Genomic DNA, 22,548 nt, shown 5'->3' with positions numbered 1-22,548 from the left:
CACTCTATTATATACAGTATGTGTAGTATGGCTGTTGATGGTATTAAGGTTTATTTTATTCTCCTTTTTGTTTCTCACTACTTCTAGTTGAAAGAATATGAAGTCAAGCTTATAGAATAGTTTCTTAAATACTGTTAGAAACACGTTAAAGTATGTGGCAATTCCAAATTCATACAGCACACCTTGGCTTACCTGCTTTGTAAGCCAGTTTCATGATGCATGTGGGGTTTAGATGATCAGAAGAGATAGAGCATTTGAAGTGTTTCATGAACATCAGTTGTTTTGAATTCTGGTGCTCTTGACTTACCACAGATCCCATTGCAGATGGGGTTGGGTAATTATGCCCTCATCCCTTCAGGAAGCATGTAGGACAGGCCTCTAACTGTTCAGCTAAGATTTTTAAATGGTAAAGAGTTGTTTTCAAATTCTTTTTCTTCTTATGACTTCTAAAGCAGCTTTTATAGATACAAAAAGAAGTTTAAGGAAAAGAAGTGCCTACAACTTGTCAGTATCCACAGTTATTTTCCAGGGGTTTAAAGTTCTAGCGCTGTTTTTTAGCATTTTCTTTTGTAAAGATAGGGCCTTTGGTGATAAATAGCTGGTGTTTGTTCAGTGGTCTTTTGAGACTTTAAAGTAGTTGGCTGAAGTGTAACTGTATTGTTAATTACCAGTAAGAATCATTTAGAAAGGGTTTTCTGAAATATTTTCTTGGTGAAGTCAGTCTGTAAAACCGAATTAATGACAGCTCTGAATATTACAGTTTCTCACTAATCTCATGAACAAAATTTCTGATTTCATTTTCCAGCTATTTCCCTTAGGAGATAAACAGCTTTGAAATAACCTCAGCCTGAATTGGAAAACTCATCTTTATGGTGCCTGACACTTGAGGGTTGTGGGAAGTGCAGATGTGCAGGTCAGTGCTATGGTTAAAAGGTGAAACTGGGTTAATGGAGTCTGTAGAACCTGTGTACCCACAGAAACCTCTTGGTTATATGCGAAAACTGTTCTGCACATCTAAACTTCTTGCAGTGATGAATAGTGTTTATGCTGATAGGTATTCCACACAGCAGGACTGCCTACAGGACAGAGGCAGACATTTCTCCTTTCCTATCTAGACTGCTGCTTCTGGAAATTAATCTTCTGGGTTTCTGGTTCTGCTGATTCAGAAGATTTTGTAATTAAGAAAAATCAGGAAAAGAAGAGATAAATATAAAAATAGAGTCAGAAAATGAGAAAGAAGCAGAAGTCCATATAAAAGACAGAGAAATGGTTTAACTGGAGCATAAAGAGTTACTGATAGACTGGCAAAGCTGTGTGAAATGGGTTTGGTGGTAACAACCAAACCTTTTGAATTATTGTACTTTATTTTTTTCCTGCTTTTATCGGAATTATGAACTATTTGTAATTATATTTCTGCCTTAGACTGAAAAGCAGATTTTGGCAGCCTCTGCTTTTTTTTTTTTTGGTTCCACTTTGCCTGTGTAGCGTTCCAAGCTGGATAATGAGGAGGTGTGCATCCCCACTGTGCAGGAAACTGTTCTTATTTGAAGTTGCATTATATTCCTCTGTCAATTACTACATACACTTGTACAGATTCTTAAAGAATTCTGCACTATATGGGGATGATGATCTCATTTAGATTCTTATCCCCCAAGTTTCCAGCAGCCAGAAGGGGGAAATCCCATTTTATCAGATGGAATATACATACAAAGGAATGTTTGCTTTGATAACAAAAGAGGCTCAGTGCTCAAAAAGATTTTTCTGGAAGGATTTCCTTCTAGTTAGAGTACATAATTTGACAACTTTAGAATAAAGACTATTACAATGATACTTTTCTTCACAGCTTCAGCTAGAGATAGCATGATCAATGGCTTTAGCAGGTTTTAATTGGCCTTCTGGCTGTTCTGTTGCAATAGGAGGAATAAATGCCTTAGCAACAGATTTCTGTTAAGTAGGAGAATTTGAACTCAGTCTGTGCTTACAAAACAAAGGAGAAAAGGAAAACTGCTTTTGTCTCGGATCACTCCACACTATCTTCTGTGTTTGCATTTCCTTTAGATTTTCTGTGGCTTCTTAGACTATATGGTTGATTTGATAAATAAATAGTATATGAAGCATTTCTCTTGTTGATACTTTGCTGAATGCATGTGATGCCAAACTGGTTTTTCCCCTTTGCTACGTATTAGTGGCTAAGTTCTCCCTGTGGAGACTCCAAAACATTCACTAGCCATAAAAGCGGCACTTAATTCCCTTTTTCATGTTGTTTAATGCTTGCATTTTGTTTGTGTTTCCTTAGGTTTTTTGATTAAGCTTTTACTGAATCCTTATCTATAACAGCAGTCTAATTTTTTGGAAGATAAACTGAAGTGGCATATACAGTGAAATAGCTTTTCAACAGCTTAGTGCTAAATGTTTCCAGATAGAGATGCAATTTAATCACATCTGTGCTTTATGACAAATGTAGATCTGCAGTTTCCTAAGGAATGTTTAGTAGTACCTTTAATGTTTATCATTGTGCATGAGGAAGGCATGTGCATAATCTCTCTGTGTTAGAAAGCCCCTTCAGTTTAAATTTAGTAAAGATTACTTTACCCTGTCATGACCGAAGTGTCCCTTAAATCCAGTTCCCTGCCATGAAAGCGTGAGAATTTCTCCACTACTTGGGGTCTGTGCAAATCATCTGCACTACAAAAGAACCTCTGCTCCTTCCATGTTAGGAATCTGGGAAGGGTAAATATTTAGAAGTGCTGGCATAACAATAGCAGAAGTAGAAGGAAATTAAAGTTTGGGATTCAATACTGAGACATGCTTGGCTTAAACTGGTGAGTGGAAAGAAAAATAAAAGGTTTTTAGTGATTTGGTGAAAGGTTACAATTTTCGTTTTTGGATTAAGGAATAAGCAGAACTGTTTGATGTAGAATAAATTACCCAGTTTCACAGACAAGAAGTCTCAGTTTTGCAAAGGTGGCCTTTTTAGTTCTTGTTTAGGTGTTTTTGCTTATTCTGCCAGACTGGACTATGTTGTTGTTCAGTCAGTTTATGACAGGTTGCAGGAACTGGTATTTCACTAAGCAAAGATTAGCACTCTGAAGGGAGCAAGTCTTTTTACGTAAGACTGCTGCTGGTATGAAAACGTCTTGAATGTAAAGGTTAGAGGCTCCGCGTTGGATGCATATGTAAAGTAAACTGAAATTAAGACCAAGGCATAGAAATTGATTTCATTATAGAAATGCTGGTGTACAGGTTGCTAAATAGTTTAATCTATAAAAGATTCTTTTGTAGAATCTCTTGGAGAACTTCCAGCATCTGTTGTTTGCAACAGCTGTTAGATATTGAGAAGAAAAAGATGTCTGTCCTCAGAATAGTAAGGAAAATGTATTCTTTATCTTGATAAATTCAGTTCAGGTTGAGTAACTCTTCGGATATTAAAACCAGTTTTCCTCATGGATTTCACTTATCTTTGGGAGATTTTTGGCACTCTGTTCAAATACCTAAATGTGGATGTTCCAAAGACTGAAGTCTGTTTCTGCCAAAATTTGCCGTGTGACTTACGAGCCTATATAAAGACCATTATAGTAACTTAAGCTGATACTTGGCTTGTGTTTATGCAAGATATCTCCAAATAATCCTTTAACTTAATTTTGAACAGTGCTTTGTTCTTCAGAGAGGAACCATATAGAGTTGACTGAAGAAAGGGAGCTGTGCTTTTCAATGAATTTCAGTGTTTGAAAGGTGATTTTTTTTCTTTTTAATCCCATTTAAAAGTTAAACCCCAAAATTCTGCATTTCATTGTAGAAGGAAATAGTTTCTCTCCAGGGCATTTATCTCCACAGGTAGGAGACCCTGCTGGGTAGCCTTATCTGATACCTCAGGGCTCTCAGCTCACTCTCACCTTGCTCTATGGGTCATCTGACAAGGCAAGTTTCCAGTTAGTTCTATTGGAAGGCTGTCAAACTTTACCATCCCCATCATGTTTTAATAGTATTTTTTGTTACTCTTCATATAATTTTGATTTTTATGGCTTCCAGATGGCAGGTAATTCAGCACAGCCCTTGACGCAGTTTGCATTCCAGATCACCTAGTGTCTCACAGCCTGGCAGAAACTTCAGATTTAGGTGACAGTTGCTGCAAAGGGACCCACAGAACATATGAACTGTAGTGAAATGTACTAGTGAAATATAGTGTAAGAGTATTTGGAGATAATTTAGACCACTCCAGCACTTGAGTGCCTGAGTTTTCTTGTGAATTTCTCAGTATTTTGGTTACCTACCTATGTGGATATTAGTTATCTTGAAGTTTCATTTGTGGGGTGGCAAACACTTCAGTATTTAAGTGCCTGTCCCCTCTTCACTTACTCTTACTGAGAGTACTCTGCAAATTCAAACAATTCAAAGAAAATCTTATTTCAATAAGATTATCTGTTCAACCTTAGATATCTGAAGAGGCAAACCCAATGCCAGGAGGTAACTGAACAATGCGGTCTAACTCTGTAGCACAGTGATGCAGGAGCTGGCGCAGCAGAGAAGAGGTGTTTGCCAGCATTGTTCTGAAGCAGATGTGCCTGATATTTTTCAATATCAGATGATATTGAATCTCACAGTTGATAAATCAAGCACTTTTTTTCCAGTGTTTTACATCATTGTCTGTTACTGGTAAAATAAATCATAACAGAGCACAGCTTAAATCTATTTAAGGCTTGTGGGACCATAAGAACTTTGGTAGGTACAGTGCTACAGTACAGTACTGTACAGTACTACTGAACATGGCTCAATTGTGACCAGTGACACCCACGGAAGATTCACCAGGACCATTTTGTGGGATGTTCCATTTCTCCTCCAGTAATTTGGCAATAGCACCATTTTACCAGTTTGTTCCTTATGAACCAGCAGAATTAAAAGTGTTTATTTTACCCTGTTTAAAAATAGAGATTCCAAAATGTTTTTAGCTAGGGTAGAGTGTCATTACTTGTAGAAGTTCTTAGAGTAACATCTGACAAAGTAGATCAGAACTTAAGGAGAGACAACAGGGATGAAGGCCCTGGATGCATGAGGAGGAGTGGAGAGAGCCTGGCCAACAGTCCTTGCTCCAGTCCAAGCAGCAAGGTGTACTGGTGTGTTGTAGAGCAGAGGCTATGCCCAGTGCAGGTTCTGTATGCCCCAGTGTCCAAGTGCCTCTGCAATAGCAGTGAAGGAAGTGTCTACAAATGCCTTGCAATGCTTTGATGTAATTGCTGAACAACTGTATGATAACTCCAAAGAAAGGAAGACTTGGATTTTATGCTGAAATCCATCTGAAGGATTTCAGGCTCAGGTTTCTCACCAAGCAGTGGTCTCTTAACTGCTCAACTGTTCACTAGATTGGGATCAAAGGCATCCGTTGTACAACTAGGAACACAAACTTTACAGGACCAGAGTGAGGGAAAGCACAAGCAAGAGAAACAGGACTTTGTAATGCAATGATGAGGTCACTTACCTGGGAGGGGGGAAACACAGGCTGTACTTCAAGGACTGTGTATTTTACACTAAGCAGTACAAGAGTTTATTAGCAGTTTTGGAAGCTTAAACAGAACTAAACATAGCCTATAAAATAGTGGCTTAAGCAATTTCTGTCTAAGGTTCTTTGTAAATAATTGAGTGAAGCTTTAAAATGACAGTAATAAGCGTGGAATGAAAGTAAGATTTTTGTGCATGTAGTTTCTTGTTTGGTGGTTGGTTTGGTTTGTTTTTCTTTTCCCCAGATCCTTCATATTTATGAAATTGGTTAATTTCATATCAGAATTTCGCATGGTGAAAGCTTCTGTTTAATCCTATTTTAAGCCTCTGGTTGATCTTAGTTTAAATGTGCTCATCCAGCTAGGGTTTATGTACTTGCCAGAAATGATTCTTGGTTTCTGTTACAGTTTTAACAGAAATGAGCATATTGAAAGTCAATCGAAATTCTCCATCCACATCTGTGGATATAAAAGGTTGATGCAATAGTGGTGCATGCCAGCAGTCGTGTGCTGCCCAGTTTATAACTTCGAAGTGAAGAAAATGCAAATGAATTGTACTTCAGTGTATGACTAAATTTAGGGTATTAAACCAGGTTCTTTATTGTGTTTACCTCTAATTGTGATGGTTTAAAAAACTCACTTATTATTAGCTAAATTTACAATGGCAGTTTTAGGTTTCTAGGAAGCTCTAGTGACCTCTGTAAAGGGGTAATTCAGTGAACCTGTCACTAATAATTTCATTCTGTAGCTAATAGTAATGGGTTTAATCCAGAAATTATGAGCTGGGGCCCCCTTTCCTGAGGGAAGTATTTCTTTCCATCTTTAAATGTAAGGAGGGTGAGTAGTATATTTAACAGGATCTGGCTGTTCTTTTATATTTGAAGTCAGGAGGCTTTACTAAGTACTGTGCAGAATGCGGTAATACACAGCAGTTTTCCTTGCTTTCCCTCCATCTGAAGGCAGCCACGTTTCTCCCATGCCATTTGAATGGAGTACAGCTTTGTTTGCTGTTGCTCATGTGTTTACCTGCACTTTGCAAGCTAGCTCATGGTGGCTGGTATGTTTTAGATGTGCTCTGTGCACAAGAAGCATCACCGTTCCAGTCATGCTCTGCTCAGTATTTCCAGTAGCCATCCAAGTAGGTTAGTAATGCAGTACTTGTGAAGAAAGTCATAAAAGATAATGGCATTGTGGAAGCGTTGACTTGTTTAGCTCTGAAAGAAGTGCAGTCATTCACCAAGAAAGCAAGAAACCTGGGAAAGTGCCTTCAATGGCTTTACCAATTGTACCCTGCTATGTTTTAGTATTGAATTAGAATGCTAATCACCGAGTTCGTCTCCATCTTGTCCTAATGAAAGAAGTTCCTGTATGTAGGAGACTGGCATTTCAGTTTGTAAGCATTTCAAACACAGCCCTTTGTTTCTGCTTTGGGTATTTCGTGAGAATTCTAAACTAGCTCAGCAATAACTTCTTTTATAGAAAACTTACACCAAGAAATTATGCATCATCTTATCCCTTTGATTTGCAGTTTACATTTTAGTTATGTTCTATGTAGTATGTTTTTTTTCTTAAGCACATTTTTAATAACCTTCTACTTTGTGCTAATATCAACTTTAAAGCCTGTTGCTTTTACAGTATGTTATAATATACACATTACGCACATACACTCTCCTAAACAGAGTGAAATCATCAGTGCCTCTAAAAGAAGCACATCTCCACATGCCTGCTGGTTGTTCTTGCCTGTTATGGTGGCCATCCTTCAGCCAGCAAACAAGCTTGTGCAGGTATGTGGTGAGCTGAAGTTGGGAAATTTTATTGGGATTAAAACTAATGTATGAGGAGGAAGTGTGTGGGTGAGCGTTTTAGCACATGCTCGCGTGACAACACACTTGCCTCTTAAAATTATCGCCTAGCTTTGAAATGCCTTGTCCTCTGACCTCGGCCAAGCATTCCAGGTTCCTTTCTCTTCCTTCTTCCCTGCCCCCTTCCCCTTGAAATGCACAGCTTGCTCTCACCCCTGGCTTGTAATATGCCAGTAACCAAGGAGCTGAGGGTCACCAGTTTCCACTCACCATGCACAAATACTGCTATTGCTGCTCCTGCCCCACATCTCTCACTCAGTTGTACGGGAAAGGCAGGAAGAACACTGGTGGATATTAGTCTTTTCTAGTGCCTAGCAATAACGTTGTATGCATTTGGCTTTGAGTACTGCCACCAGATCGATGGCATACTTTTTTGTTCACTGTGAGGAAAAAGTGTAGCAGATACATCATGCAAGCATGAAGAACCAGTCATCCAAAATTGATTGGGATGCTTTCCTCAAGGTTAGCTTATTTTTAATTTATCTTTGTCTCTAAAGCAAACTCTTTGGGGAAGATTTTCTTGCTGGTAGATTTATATCAGAGTTGTTTTGGAAAGGGCATATGCAAGGATGAATATATTCTGACAAACAGAACAATCTATCTGCGGCTGCTTTTTGCTTTCAATAGCTGATTGGGCTGCGAGTTCTTGCTGGGAAGGTCAGTATCTTATGTGTGCATTGCTCATTAAAATAGTATTTGGCTGGTGACTGTTAAATACTGTAGACTAAACAAGGCTGTTCTGTTAAGTAAGATTTAAAATAGTAAAAAGAATATTCAGCTTTTAATATCTGAACACTGCTATAAAGGTTCAATGGCCTGGTAGTAAAGCGATTTCTTAGCTTTATTAAAATTATCAGTGCCCGTGCCCTGGAACAGGTACACGGCCCAATTAAGTGAGTTGGAAGGGAGGGAATTGCGAAGGGACCAAACCATGGCTTTCTCCTAGCCATGGAATGGCTGTGCAGCTGCTGCAGCCGCAGGGCTGCCAGAAGCCTTCTGCAGCTGCTCTACGCCTGTCCCTGATACAGAGGTGGTTTACTGGTGCTAACTGTACAGCTGGGGTGCTGCTGGCATCTACCCAGGCACTCACTTTGCCAGGATATGAAAAAATATCTTCATGCTTTTACTCTGTAATGACCTAAAGTGACTAGTGTTCTCTCAGTTCCCATAGCCTGGCTTCCTGTGCAGACTGGTGTCAGTCCTGCTGCTTCAGAGTCCTGGAATGCTTCATGATCCACAAATCCTGGGTATGGAAAGAAACTGTACTCCTAAATACATTACAGCACATGAGCCTCTTCAAGTTCCTTAATTCTTATGTGAAGAGAGTAACCTGATACTACAGTTCACGTGACCAGTAGAGAACGAAATTGTGTTCCAACAGATCTCCTAGAAACAGCATGTATAGGACATACAAAATAGGTAGGCTGTAGTGACAGGAAAAGATGTTATTGTCTGACTGAATTTGCTACATACGTCACAGACTGTAACAGAAGTAATCTGATTGAGGTCTGGTCTTGAATTTGATCTTTAAGTAGCTATCCAACTGTACTTACTAAATGGAAATCTCATCACATTTGAAAAGCCTTCAAGTACATAGTCTTAGACATTTGGTCAATACTGGACACCTTCAATATAAAACTTCGGTTTGTTAAATGGACCTCATGTGGAGAAATAATGTATCTGGGTTTGTAATACAACTGTAATGCAGTTTCTGTATCTGCTGTGCTTTTCCAAAGGTTGTTTTAATTTGAGAACTGATCGGGAAGGTATAGAGCCACAGTTTGGTACTAACAAGAATATAGCTCAGAACTATGTGGCCGAAAATGCCAAATCAGGTTTTTGAGAAAATACACTTCAGTATCTGTAGGCATAATACAAAAAGGGCAGTGATAGTGTTAAACCCCAAACCCAAACATGATGGGGAATACTACATAGGTGTTTCATAGTTTAGACTTGTGTCAAGGTTTTTGACTTAGACTAGCACATAAACCAGACACGTATCAAGCTTACTTTAGCGAAGAACTTTGGAAATGATGTGACTTGCTTATGAGACACAATAACTGTAGTTTAGTCTAAACAGTGTGAAATCAGAGGGTCCAGAGAAATCTGCCATCTTCTAAGGCCGTGGAGGTTGATGCTCTGAAAGGTCTGGTTCTTGGTTTATCTGAATGTATGAGAAATTCCCAGGCTTGCATCTGTTTGCTAAGAGACAGCTAAAAAAGATTGACTTCCCATTGCAGGAGCCGCGTTTGGGTAACCCTCTGGCAGGCAGGCAGCCTAGTGAGCAAACACTGAGTTTGGGCTCAAATAGCATTTTCTCTTGCCTTGTCTGTCAGGCCTTCCTTAGTGTGTCAGGAAAGCTCACACCAAATAAAAGCTCCTCTGTGGGATCTAGCATTGCTTGCTTACTCCAAACACTTGGGTCTTTCTTTTTCTGAAGAAAAAAAGATTAGCTTTGGTGCTTGTTTCACTATCCTAATGAAGAAAGGTGAAGGTGTGATGTGGGTTGTACACAAAAGGGGGGAAGCTCTTTCATGCATTATTTGAAGATTTAAAGCAGTTAATTTTGAAAATCCTTTAGGAAAATGAATAATTAAGCAGCTGCTAGGGGGCTTTCTCCTGTTACTTTTACTAAGCCAAACGAATAGCACCAGGTTGAAGGTTGAACTTGCAATAGGTAGAACAAATGCTTCAGAACTACAGTTGTTGCTTAATTTGCTCTTAAAAGACTAGCAAGAACCTTCTTTCTTCACTGTGAACATGAATGAAATGAACAACAAAATGAATGGTTTCCTGATGCATGCAACATACATGTTTATTTTGCACATAACTGTTTATATTGCAAACATACTATATGGCAGTATTTGAGCAGTTGCAATAAACATTGGTATTACATTATTAATTTCCCTGAAATGAGGTGCAAAACAATGGTCCCTACCTTAAAAGTCATTGATACCTTAGTGTTTTCAAAGAATCCCTTACATTTCAAGACTTTGTTCCTGAGCTGTGAATATGAATCTGAAAAACTGACTTTTTCTTTGCTTCTCTGGTTGAAATAAACAGTGGTAGTTGTGTTTTCTGGACTTTTGCTAGATGAACTCCTCCAGATGATGGTAGAAATGCAGTTTTTTGCTGTTTCTTTGATTACAGACGAGTTAATATAGTTGTTCCTATATCCATGTTGTTAAAGTGCATTTCTCCTTTAGTTGGAAGAAAAATAGACTGCAATAGTTGCGTTCACTATAACGTCAGGATGGTGGTTGTAATTTAAGTGCTGGTGTTATGCAAGTGATGGAATTACTGGGTTTTATGTCACTTGTTTATTTTATGCTCAGATAAAGCATTCTGTTAGTTTTTCCCTCTGGTCAGTCTGGACTATTTTACAAGTGACATTATACATGTGTGCGCTTACATAAGATATACTTAAGTGTAGTTAATTCGTAGTGGAAAAGGTACACCTGTGAGAAAGGAATGTGAATGAGAAAATGTAACTGTGTGTAAACATGTTTATGCAGCTGCATTTTAATGTAACTTATTATTGGAGCGCTGGGTTTGGAGAAGAATAAAACTGCTACAGCTGAAGACAAGCTATTAAACATTCCTTCAGAACATTGCGAGCTGTGGCTAAATCAAAAGTAGGTATCTTCAATTCTGCTTCCACATTTATTTGTACTTTTAACAGGTTTTCTTCATATTAATATCTGAAAACTGGTTTAGATGCTAATAAAACCATCTTAACTTTCCATATTAAAGTATTTTGCAGAGTATCACATCTGGGTTTTTTTTCTGGTTTTCATGATGAATACATAACTTTTTATTTTAGCAATGTAAATAATTGCTTCCAATGTGGGGGATTTTTAAACTTAATAGCTTTTTGAGTCTTATGTGGGATTTGAGTTACTGTGGACCCTTAAAATATATATTTCAATTCAGAGTACATGTGCTTTGGAAACGTGCGAAATAAATGTTGTCTGGATTAGATCTTCACTGAAAAGAAATCATTAAATTGATGTTAGTATTTCTGTTGTGTAAGTAGATAAACCAAGATGGTCTTATATTTCATACACCTCAACCTTCACATGACCTAGTTTAAACCTCAATGAAAAAAGTTAGGCAAATACTGCTGGAGTGTGTCTCTTCAGTTGTGGGAGAAGACTGGAAAATGTCACTATCATACATAGAGCTTTTTAAGCAATCAATAAAGGAAAGAGTTTAGAATCCTGATGTAGTTGTTTGCGATATCATAGTGAACTGGCTCTTTAATTACACTTGGGACTGAGAGGCCATTGTTCTAGGCACTTCATGAACAATAAAAGACCCTCTTTGCCCTCTGAAATTGATTTCTGTGCTTTGACTTTCAGTGATATTTAAGATGATGTGACCTTAAACATCCATTTTCCAGAATATTAAAAGAATGTGTTGGTATCTGTTTTATTGAATGTAGTGTGGAGAGTTAAAATTTCCCAATTGCAAGCCAGGAGTCCTCTGTTTATCTAAAAAACTCCAAATAGAGCATGATCAGCAATAGTGTCTTAACATTTCCCCTCTCACTAGTGCTGGAGGAAACTGCTTTGTAAGGCTTAAAGCTTTTTTCAGCCTCTCTACGCACTTAACTCTCAGCCTTTCTTGAGGATATCTGTTATGAAAGATTTTGTGATAAAGTCTGGATGAGTGGAAACAAGTATTTCTGGACCCAAGAGCACCATAGAGGCACTTGGCTGTCTCTTGAAGAATTATCAGGTGTGACACAGTCAGTGGTGGTCTAGACTTAGCAATCTCTGATGGATCAAGCTGATTCAATCCAATTAACTTCCTCAATACTGTGCTCCTGGCATGTCCCGTGTACTACTAGAATCTGGAAGATTCCACTATGGGCCCTGTGTGCCCCTGAATAATTAAAGTAGCTGTCACTATCTCAGTATTACCTGAAATGCAGCACAAAACTACACTGTAGTGCAAAAAGCAGTAAATAAATGGTTGGTCCTTAGCATGTTTCTCCTACTGCATTATTTGTATGTCATTTGCATGTCATTTGGTAAATTTCCTACTGTGAGTATGGCACTCTAGCAGCTAAGATGTAGTAGAGAATATTGCGTCCAAGGAAAAACCACCAGTCAGGAAATTCTGTAGGTGGATAGGAATTGTAATAAAAATTCAATGTAGCTATAAAACGTGCCATGTACAGAACTCATTCTGTCATTTTAACCTCTCAGCTCTTTACTTCTAGTCCATATTCCCTTATTCTCCCCATTTCATTACAATTCAGCAGAACTTCTGCAGCACCTCTGGTACCCTGTCTGGCCTTCAAGGGTTTCAAAAGCCTCTGCACTTCTTCCCTGAGCATTTGAATAGTATTTCAGCATCAGTCTGTCCCTAGAGCACCAAACCTGTCACCAGCTCTCCCATTAGTGTTCAACACTGTCAAAGTCCTTCAGCTTCTTCTAAATCTCTCTTTCTCCTTAAAAGACACTGCTGTGACAAGAGGAATCTGTGATTAACATAATATTAAGCTCCGAGAGTCCAAGCCAAGAAAAGGCTCAGAGAATGTTATGCTGATATCATTGGAAGGGTGGTAGCTTGGGAGCAGCTCTTGAAGGTGGGCAGCCAAAGTCTGCAGAAGTGGTTGGCTCTTGATAGCATGGCCTGGGGTAACTCCAGTTTAGGAAAGGCTATGAAAGGATCATGGCCAAGAGCTGCAACTCTTGATACCTCACTTAAAGAAAGAGAATGGTCAGACTTCATACACTACAACAGAGTATGTCAGTTGTACTTTGTAAATATGAATATAAGCTTCAATTTTTTAGTCTCATCTTCTTAAACCATGACAACATTATACAAACTGATTTACTTGAATCTCTGATTTAGTTATCGTATTCTATGATTCTATAACAGGTGTTCTGGGCTCCTGCCCCTCAAGGATTGTATATAGAATTCTGCAAACTATATTAGTATTTTTACTACTACTTGGTTTTATTAAGTATATTATGAAAAATATTTTAAAATCTCACTTAAAAAGCTGCTTATTGTCAGAAGTTGATCAAAGATGCTTTGCTGATTTCTCTAAGTTCAAAGGATTCCTCTTTGATCAGAACGTGCAGAGTACTTTTGCCCAGAGTAGCACATCTCTCTTCAAGGCCTTGAAGTTCAAATCACAAACTTTTCAGTAAGCACTGCAATCTAAAAATAATAATTAATCTTCACAGTGGTCAAATTTTATTCTGCTCATTTCCCCTTTAATGCCTAATGAAGCTTTGAGAGTTTGTTTTCTTTATGATAGAAATACTGTCACTTGGAAAATGCATTGCTAGATTCGTAGGTAGGTGGAACTTTCTGGTGGATGAGGGATTGTACTGACTTAAGCCAAGGCTGAATTAGTAACACAGCTGTCCTGCAGATTCTCTGCACATGTGCATTTCCAGGTGGTAGATAGAGCAGAATGTTAACTCATTTATCTCTTTGAGGTTTCTACAGATTAGATTTGACATCCTGATCTGCCTTGAATCAGCCTAAATTCTTCCATTTTTTTCCGCCTTGCCCTTGTTCCTGTACCTGTGCTCCATGTGCTGCAGTGCTCAGTCCTGTTTCCTGATCAGTTACAAATAAAGAAATCAGTATTTGACTGATACTGCTGGAGATAAACAGTGGGATGAGTAGCAACATTCAAAGTTGAATGAAGGGGATGTGAAAGGCTGCGTGGTGGAGGTGTCCAAACCAGGAGTGTGCACGGACAGAGGGTAGCACTCACAGTGCCAAGATTGCCCCTCAGATACTGAAAAGCGGTAATTCACACAAATCTGTAACTCAAATACATGATACATTATATAATTTGCACAGGAATCATTTTATTAAGCATAACCTATGAATGTACATTATACATTCATTTTACTATCGTCCAGTAAGTTGATGTGCTAAGACAGAGAAATACTATTTTATGCAGTGCATATAATCTGAGAGCTTTAATAAACTCTAATCCTTTAGCTTTTGATAGCCGTTTTCCTCCTAGGGATCAGAGCAGTGAGGTATATGCCTCTCGCCACCTCTTTGAGGTAGTTAGTAAATAGAAGTGATGCAGTACCTGGTATACAGTCACATTTACATATTTAATGAACGCTTTTATTAGTGGATAGGTTTTTCAAATATACGTAGAGTGTCTTTGGAAAAGTAGCTTTGAGATTGTTGTTGTGACACTTCTGGGCTTATTCTGTGTTTCAGCTGTTCAGAAAGTGAGTTATCATATTGTAGTCCTGCTTCCATTTTGAGTTATGGTTGAACGTTATCTGCTTTGTAGTACTCCTGTTTGTTCAGTGCATGTATCTGAGTTTCTTGTGTAAGAACTGTGGGATGGAAAGCAAGGTTTCTGGTAGAGAGCCTATCAGTGTTAGAAAAATGTTGTTCTAGGGAGGATGCCGATGGCATGTGGGAGGTGGAGACAGGGCAGCCGATGCCTGGAAAAGTGACATTTTCCAGTTGAAGCTAAGTGGGAAAGGCAGGGAACAGTGGTTTAATAAAGTAATGTTTCCCCTTAGATGTGGAGAAGCAGCACAGTCCTTCACCACCTGTTAGAGACCAGATCCGGTAAGCAGGAAGAGCTGCTGTGCGTAAAAACTTAGACCAGAGTCAGGATGAATAATTCTAAGGTCGCACTGAGGGAAACAGAGTTCCCTTTGGTAAGACTTGTTTTGCTTTACAAGGAGTAAGGATGCATGTAGATGAGAGATTCCTTTTGCTACAAGTTCATCCTGACCCTGAAATCAGAGCTCCTGTGTTTCAGCAGAGGGGAAGGAGAGCTCTTCTGAAAGGCCAATCTCAGGTGGGTTGTGATCTGCTTCAGATCTGGTTTATAAGATGTGCCCCAGGAAGATGCCAGTTCTGAGGTTTGCATCTAAGGTACCCAGAGCTGAGGAAAAACCAGGAGTCAGCTTCCAAAGGCACGAGGCTTGTGAGCATGTTCCTTTAGCAGTTTCTTCGAGCATACCCTGGCAGAGCAGACCGAGAGCTGCTTGTAGCATTTCCCCTGCTAATAGTTTTGTAAGTTCCTCATAATACAGCTTTGTGAGCAGAGTGAGGACAGCATTCCCCACCTTAACACTGAGCTCTTCCAAAACTCAACCTGTCACTTTATTTCTGGGGTCCTACAATTGATGGTTCACATATCCCCAGACTTTGGCAATCTGTTGTTTCATTTTGGCTTGTAAGTGACCAGGCAGTTTTCAGCTTTTTGCATGAACAGTCTGTAGTAATTCAGTTTGCATCAGAGGAGTGTGTGGATAAGTTTACTTTTGGACTACTGGGTTCTCAAGTGCTTGAATGTGAAGGAAGCTCAAGAAAAGGCATGTAAGGTACAAATATCATAAAACCTGATGGGGGAAAAGCCCGATTTTTTCAATTAATTTTCTTTGTTGCTGTTGGAGTGTCAGAGGTATTCTGTAAGAAATGCCTGACAACCAAAGGATGAAGGAAGAGCTTGGGATTGGGGAGCGAGACGCGTTGCCTGGAACTAACGAGGCCCGAGGTGAGTTTAAAAAACGCTCCAAATGACACTTGGTGCTGTTTTGAGTGTCCCGCCTTCCTCAGCTCTTCATATTTCACAAACGCTGGTGGCGAGGTGCTGCCGCTTGCTTGCGCTTTCTGCCTAAGGATGCGCGGTGAAGCTGAGGCATGGTGAGTGGCAGGGGGCGCGGGCAGAGCGCGGCGCTCATCTCCACATCAGCCTCAACCCAAGCGGATCAAAGAGGGCTGGAACCGAGGGCGGGGAGCGCCTCGGGGCTCTCGCATCAGTGGGGAGGAGTCGGCGGGGCGCTGCCAGCTCCCTGACCTGCCGTGGGGAGGGGCGGGCTCGGCTCGGCTCAGTGCTCCTCTCTCGGCGCCGGAGTTGGGCGAGCGGCGAAGCGAGCCCGGTTGCTGGTGGCTGCGGGAAGAGCGGGCAGCTCCCCCCGCCAGTGGGTGGGGGGGATACCTGGATGAGAAGGGGGCTGCTTTCTCCCTCGAGCTGATCATCTCTGGTAAGCGTTGAGAACTAGGTTCCTTGTGTTGGATCGTTTCAAATCTGGCCGTGCGCTCCCGTGGTGTGCTTTAGGTTACAGCTGCAGCAGCTCAGGCTTTCAGCGAGCGTTAGCTGCGGGGTTTAAGACTGTTGTGTACCTTCGATTTATTTACACTGAGATGTTACTTTGTAATGCAAGGAGGGTCCTGGGCTTGTAAAAGAGTGCAGCTGGGTAGAAATGCCGGAGAGCTTAGAGCAGGACCCTCCTTGAGCTGAAGAGCCTGGTGAGAAAGAAAAACACCCCCCGGAGTGGCAAGCCAGCTATTTCAACAGATGTGCTGTTATTCAAGTGGTATATGAAGTTTATCTTTTGGCTCAGCAGACGGGGGACGTAAAACCTACATGAGACATGAAGCGGGAGGGAAAGAAATCAGTTATGGCATGTTTAGCTTTCAAAGAAAATGATTGTTGGGCTGCTCGTGTGAACTGCTCTGCTGTGTCTTTTGTAGCTCAAGGTGAAGAACGCTCTGCTTACCAGCTAGGTGTGAGCTGCCTGACTTGAGCCCGCGTTCCCGCCAAGAGCTTTGCTTGTTTAATATACAGTAGTTGTAAAATTGTTAGGGCTTCTATTAAAATATGAAGAAAAAAGTGCAATTATTAGTAATAGATTCTTTAAAGAGGTTCAAATGTAGCTTTTAAATTTGGACAGAAACCAGAAATCTGATTCAAAACACTGGTCCAGAGGTTTCTTAACCTCATTGATAAGGCTGACATGGCCAGGATGATGGTGGGCATAGCTGGAGCTGTGTCCTCAAGAAGTGCTTGTGTGTCCCTCTACAACTGTAATACTTTAGATGTTCATCCCACAGTGTGATGAAGTCAAAGTCTGTGGAACTTTCAATACGAATAACTCCTTTTACATCCAGTAAGAGACATATTTTGGGTTTCCTCCCTCTGTGTGAGCAGGATTAGAACTATTTTGGACCCGAATATTTGCAATTACAGAAACTTAAATGCCTTTCATATGATAATGGAAAGGCAGCAAGTTGTGTAAATAAGATTTAGTGTGATGACAGTTGCAGTTGTAAGAAATGTTTGGGTTTTTTTTTACCGGCTTTCCATGCTCTTAAACTGTGCCGAGATATACCTGCTCCCAAGAGACATGCATGTTATTTCTTGTAGTATGTTTTGTTCAATCACTTCTGCTTGTAGCTGTATCTCATTCCAAAATTCAGAGTGTTTGAAGCTCTTTTTGTTGTTTGTTCTTTTTTTTTCCTTTCCATTTCCCCCACATATATAGATGCCTTTTCATAGAATTTTAGGCTGGTACAAAACTTCCGGAAGAGAATTTTCAGGGCTCCTTGTTGTTGTTTCTATCTATAGTTTAATTACTTATTGGGAATTGTGACTTTGAAAAGACTTTGTAGTTAAAGCACTGCTATTGATTTCTTTAGTCAAAGCCCTGCAAATGGTCTGCTGTTGTTTTACTGTTTGTGCCAGAAGTAACTTTAGCTTAAAAGCAAAGCAAAATCTATTTCTGATGTTCTGTTTTCCCCACCCTTCTCAGTCTTTCCCAGCTCCCTCACCTCACAGCTGCTGCTGGTGGGTCAGTTCATGTGCCAGCTTTTGGCAGCACTGGTTCACTGGTGCCCATCTGCAGCATGAGCTGTGGTCCTGGCATGGTGACATGTGGAAACTCCCTGTCACAGGAACTGCAATTCCCCAGCAAGCCTGCGACACAGGAAATGAACTCATGTTGTCTGGGGTGCAGGATGGGGCAGCCGCTCAAGTTCTGAGGCTGCTCAGAAGGATGGAGGGGCTACAACAGCTCTTGAAACTCTAGGAACAAAATGAAGGAAGGGGGGAAATTCCTCTTCTGCAAACCTCTTCTGCTTCTTAAATTGTCTTCTAACTACTAATGTGTGGTGCAAGTACTTAGATTGCTGAAAATCTGCTTGTTAATAGGATGACATTAGTTGGGAAAATGAGTATTTATGGACTGTGCAGAAAATAAACTGACCCTCATGGCGTTTCTCAAAAACAGGAGCTACATGTCATCAGTCCTCAAAGCAAAATGGCTGCATTAATAAACAGATCAGGTAAACTTCTGTGCTGATGAAGTAAGAATTCTAGAATCTTCTTAGAGGTGAAATACACACATTTAAAACACACTATAATACCTGAAAAAGAAATGGAAAGGGCAGGGAAGGCTTGTTCTGGTAGGCAGCTGTGTTTTGTGTAGTGAAAGCTTTTCAGGGAAGACCCAGTGGTTAAGAGCTGAGATGGAAAAGCAGGAACCAGGCTATTGAGAGAAACCAAGCACCGCATACGAACACATAGGGGTAAGAGGTAGAGAATTTGAAAAATGCCTAGCTGAGAGCCAAAATAGAGCTCAACAACCATAAAACATGAAAAAGCTGTTTGACTTGCTAAAGACCATTGCAGTGGTAGATAACTAGATGTCTCCCATAAAACCCAGTATCAACCACCAGGCACCACCTGCTACTCCTGCGAGCACTGAGAAATAGCAAAGATGCAAAGAATTTCGGTGATGTGAAGGAGGAGAAAACCCTCCTTAAGAGTGGCTGTGCACTGGTTGGCACAGCAAACAGCCCAGAGCGGATTTAACTGAGTTTACACGCTGAGACCATTTGCCATGATGAAAAGCTTCAGCGTCTTAAGGGACTACAAGGCCATTATAATATTTCATCTGGAAGGAGACTTAATAGGTAGCACTGGGATTGTTAAGTGTTGCTTATTTCAAGAATGCACTACTTTTAGAATCCAGCTGGTTTAGATGAACTTTTGACATGAAAAGACTTTTGTTATTTCAGACATCATGTTCATCTCAGAACCATGACTCTGGAAAGCTGGTTCAGCTGGCTGAGTGGCGTGATGCTTTAGGATAGCATTTTAAATGAAATGTGAGTTTTGTCCTCTATTAAATGGTACATGTGAAGTCTTATAACCAGCTTAGGTTTGGTTTAGTGCAAGGTATAGATTTTTGTTTGTTTGTTTTCTTATATGGTAAAAAGGCCCCTCAACAGTTAGCTGTTCTCTGTCATCTTCGAAGATCTATGGATTATCTGTACTAATACACTAGTTTATACTAAATTTCCACTACATCATTCCCTCTTGAATTTGCACCTCAATGAGTTGCAATTGCAGGCCTTATGAGTCCAGATGGGATTTGTTGAACCAATGGGGTTTTAACATGGGGGTTTTTAATCTTTCAGTTGCAGCAAGAGGACCAGGTGAACTTAATCCAAGTCTAAGAAGAACAGGCTAGTTGGGGAACACCAAATCCATCATAGTTTCAGTGTGGTACGGCATTACTTTATTTGCTGCAGCAGATGGCAGATGTCTGCTGAGTAAGCTGTGTTCATTGTTTGCCCCACAAACAATAGGGGGATTACTCCATGAAACCATTGCCTCTGCAGACCAAGGTAATTTCCAGATATGACACTCCTCCAAGCTGTCATTTTGAACCATGTGGCTAATGTGCGTTCTTAGCAGTTACCCTTAACAAGCATGCAATAACGAAAGATGATGCTAGTTTCCTTAGCAGTCCAGCTGGCATCATTTCTAAATAGATGTTAATGTTTGAAATGCCTTGTGTCCAGCTTAGAGAGGTAACTACCTAAGTGTGATGTATTAAACATGTAGGTGAGTACTTTTTCTAATTGTTTTTAAACTTCTGTTTAGTAGGGCTGCCTGTATTAAACCCTGTATTATTTACAGCCTCATTATTCAGAATACCTGTCCACTTCTTCAAAGCCTTCAGGTAGAAATTGGTATAAGCCTGAAAAATCTCACTCAATTGAGAGTTTGCTGTTCCCAATTGGAGAATAGCAGATACTAACACAGGCTGAGGAATGCAGCAAAAATAAATGTCAACACTGAAAGAATTCAGAATTCTCAAAGACTGTATTTTCAAATATTCTTATTTTTAGATGTTTCTCATCATGTTTTTTCATGATGAAAAAATTCTTTGATTTCCCACATCCATGTGTTATTAAAATCTGTGCTTTTACTTGTTGCATTTTAACCAGCTTATTTGTGCATCCTCTAGAGGAGGGATTCTCAGTTATTGCCTTGGGCCATTAGTACATTTCTTAGCAAGTTCCCAGTCGCTGCAGTTATGCCAGAGGAGTCAAAATACAGCAGAGAGATAAGAATATAACCTAAGAACGTATTTTGGTGTAACAGCTACAGGTGAAGTTTTGCTGTCAATGGAATTGCAGTTGATTGTAGAGAGACACAAGTACTTAATTTTTAACACCCTCAAATGTGAGTGAAACAAAACTCAGATGACATTAGACTTGTCAAGTGACATAGAATCATAGAATAGTTAGGGTTGGAAGGAACCTTGAGATCATCTAGTTCCAACCCCCCTGCCTTGGGTAGGGACACCCCACACTAAACCATGTCACCCAAGGCCTCATCCAACCTGGCCTTGAACACTGCCAGGGATGGAGCATTCACAACCTCCCTGGGCAACCCATTCCAGTGCCTCACCACCCTCTCAGTAAAGAATTTCTTCCTTATATCCAATCTAAACTTCCCCTGTTTCAGTTTGAACCCTTTACCCCTTGTCCTGTCACTACAGTCCCTGATGAAGAGTCCATCCCCAGCATCCTTGTAGGCCCCCTTCAGATACTGGAAGGCTGCTATGAGGTCTCCACGCAGCCTTCTCTTCTCCAGGCTGAACAGCCCCAACTTTCTCAGCCTGTCTCCATACGGGAGGTGCTCCAGTCCCCTGATCATCCTCATGGCCCTCCTCTGCACTTGTTCCAGCAGTTCCGTGCCCTTTTTATGTTGAGGACACCAGAACTGCACACAATGCTCCAAGTGAGGTCTCACGAGAGCAGAGTAGAGGGGCAGGATCACCTCCTTGGACCTGCTGGTCACGCTCCTCTTGACACAGCCCCGGGTACGGTTGGCTTTCTGGGCTGCGAGTGCACACTGCCGGCTCATGTTCATTTTTTCATTGACCAACACCCCCAAGTCCTTCTCCACAGGGCTGCTCTGAATCTCATCTAGCATCTGTTTAAAGGAAAGCTACCAAACCAAACACAAATGTACATCCCAACTCATTCTTAAGAATTAGCTTGAGTCCCAGTTCTTAGTGGTGGCTGAATAAAATACTGAATCAGATGGCTACTTGAAGTACGCAGCGTAGTTTGTCTATCTTTAATATGGCATTGAAAGAGCTTCAAGATAAGCATGTGCTTCCATTGCCTTGCTCAAAGACTCCATGAAAATAGACAGAACTCAATAGTTTCTCAAGGCTTTGAAAGAGAGAATCAGCTTGATCTGTTAATATTTTTGTAGCTTGAAATTGTTCATGAATAGCCTTGTTCAGCAGGAGAACAAAGGCAGAATTATATGTTGTGGTAGGGATGATGATGATCCTTGGCTTTTCTTTGAATTTACTAGTTTCTGATGAGCCTTTCTGAACGCTCTGTTGAAACTGAAAAGGCATGTAGGTAGATACTGCATTTATTGGGAATACAGCATTTTGTCTTTGATCATATTAAATGGAGGCTGACTGGAACAGAAGTTCTAATTCCCATGTTGGTGTTCATGAGGGGCACAGATGCACTGAAGGTCCCAAGCCTCTATGTCTGTGCTGGGATTGCCCAGCTTCTGTGTGCTTACATCTCTGTTCGGCACATGTGTGCTTTGCATGTAAATGTGTGGTTTCCTTTATAAACCGATTTGAAACAGCTACTAAAAATTATGTCCTGTTATCTCAATGGCTGCACGCTGCAGATGTCCTGGGCTTAAAGCAAAAGGATGGTGCATCTGCCTTCTTGAAGGGGATGAGGTATTTGGAGTATTTCCCTACCTAGTTTTCAGGTACAATAGTAGTCTGCAGGACAGTAACTTTGAGTGTACAGCAGTTTCAAGTGATACAGATGTGTCAGACTAACTTAGAAACCAGAATGTAACAGCATCACTGTGCAGTCTATCCCAAATATAGAAACAAGCAGCCAGAAATTCCCAAAATGCTGCCAGATGCCTCAAGAGGAGCTTTCTCTGCCTTAATGTCCAGCTCTTGCTCTGTCCACTTCAGCAGGCTTTGAAGCTGCCTACAGTGCGACAGGGAAACAGCCTGTTCAAACACAGTGGTATTTCACACAACTAATGTGTCCTTCAGACTGAAGCAAAGTTTAGCCAGCCACTTGAATTCACTCTCTGTGCTCAG

General features: G+C 40.5%; 1 protein-coding gene across 1 annotated transcript in view; it reads left to right on the top strand.

Annotated features, from left to right (window-relative positions):
- Positions 1–860: 860 nt before the first annotated feature.
- Positions 861–22,548, top strand: part of DISP1 (dispatched RND transporter family member 1) — a gene marked incomplete at its 3' end in the record, with an annotated part of 56,794 nt that continues 35,106 nt past the window's right edge. Inside the window, exon 1 of the mRNA XM_080616051.1 lies at positions 861–913. Coding sequence (XP_080472177.1) covers positions 906–913 — 8 coding nt within the window. The 5' untranslated portion in view covers positions 861–905. The remainder of the gene's footprint in view (positions 914–22,548) is intronic.

The sequence above is a fragment of the Psittacula echo genome (genome assembly GCF_963264785.1).
Source record: "Psittacula echo genome assembly, chromosome: 4".
Classification (NCBI taxonomy): domain Eukaryota; kingdom Metazoa; phylum Chordata; class Aves; order Psittaciformes; family Psittacidae; genus Psittacula; species Psittacula echo.
This window is presented reverse-complemented; position numbering and strand designations above follow the sequence as displayed.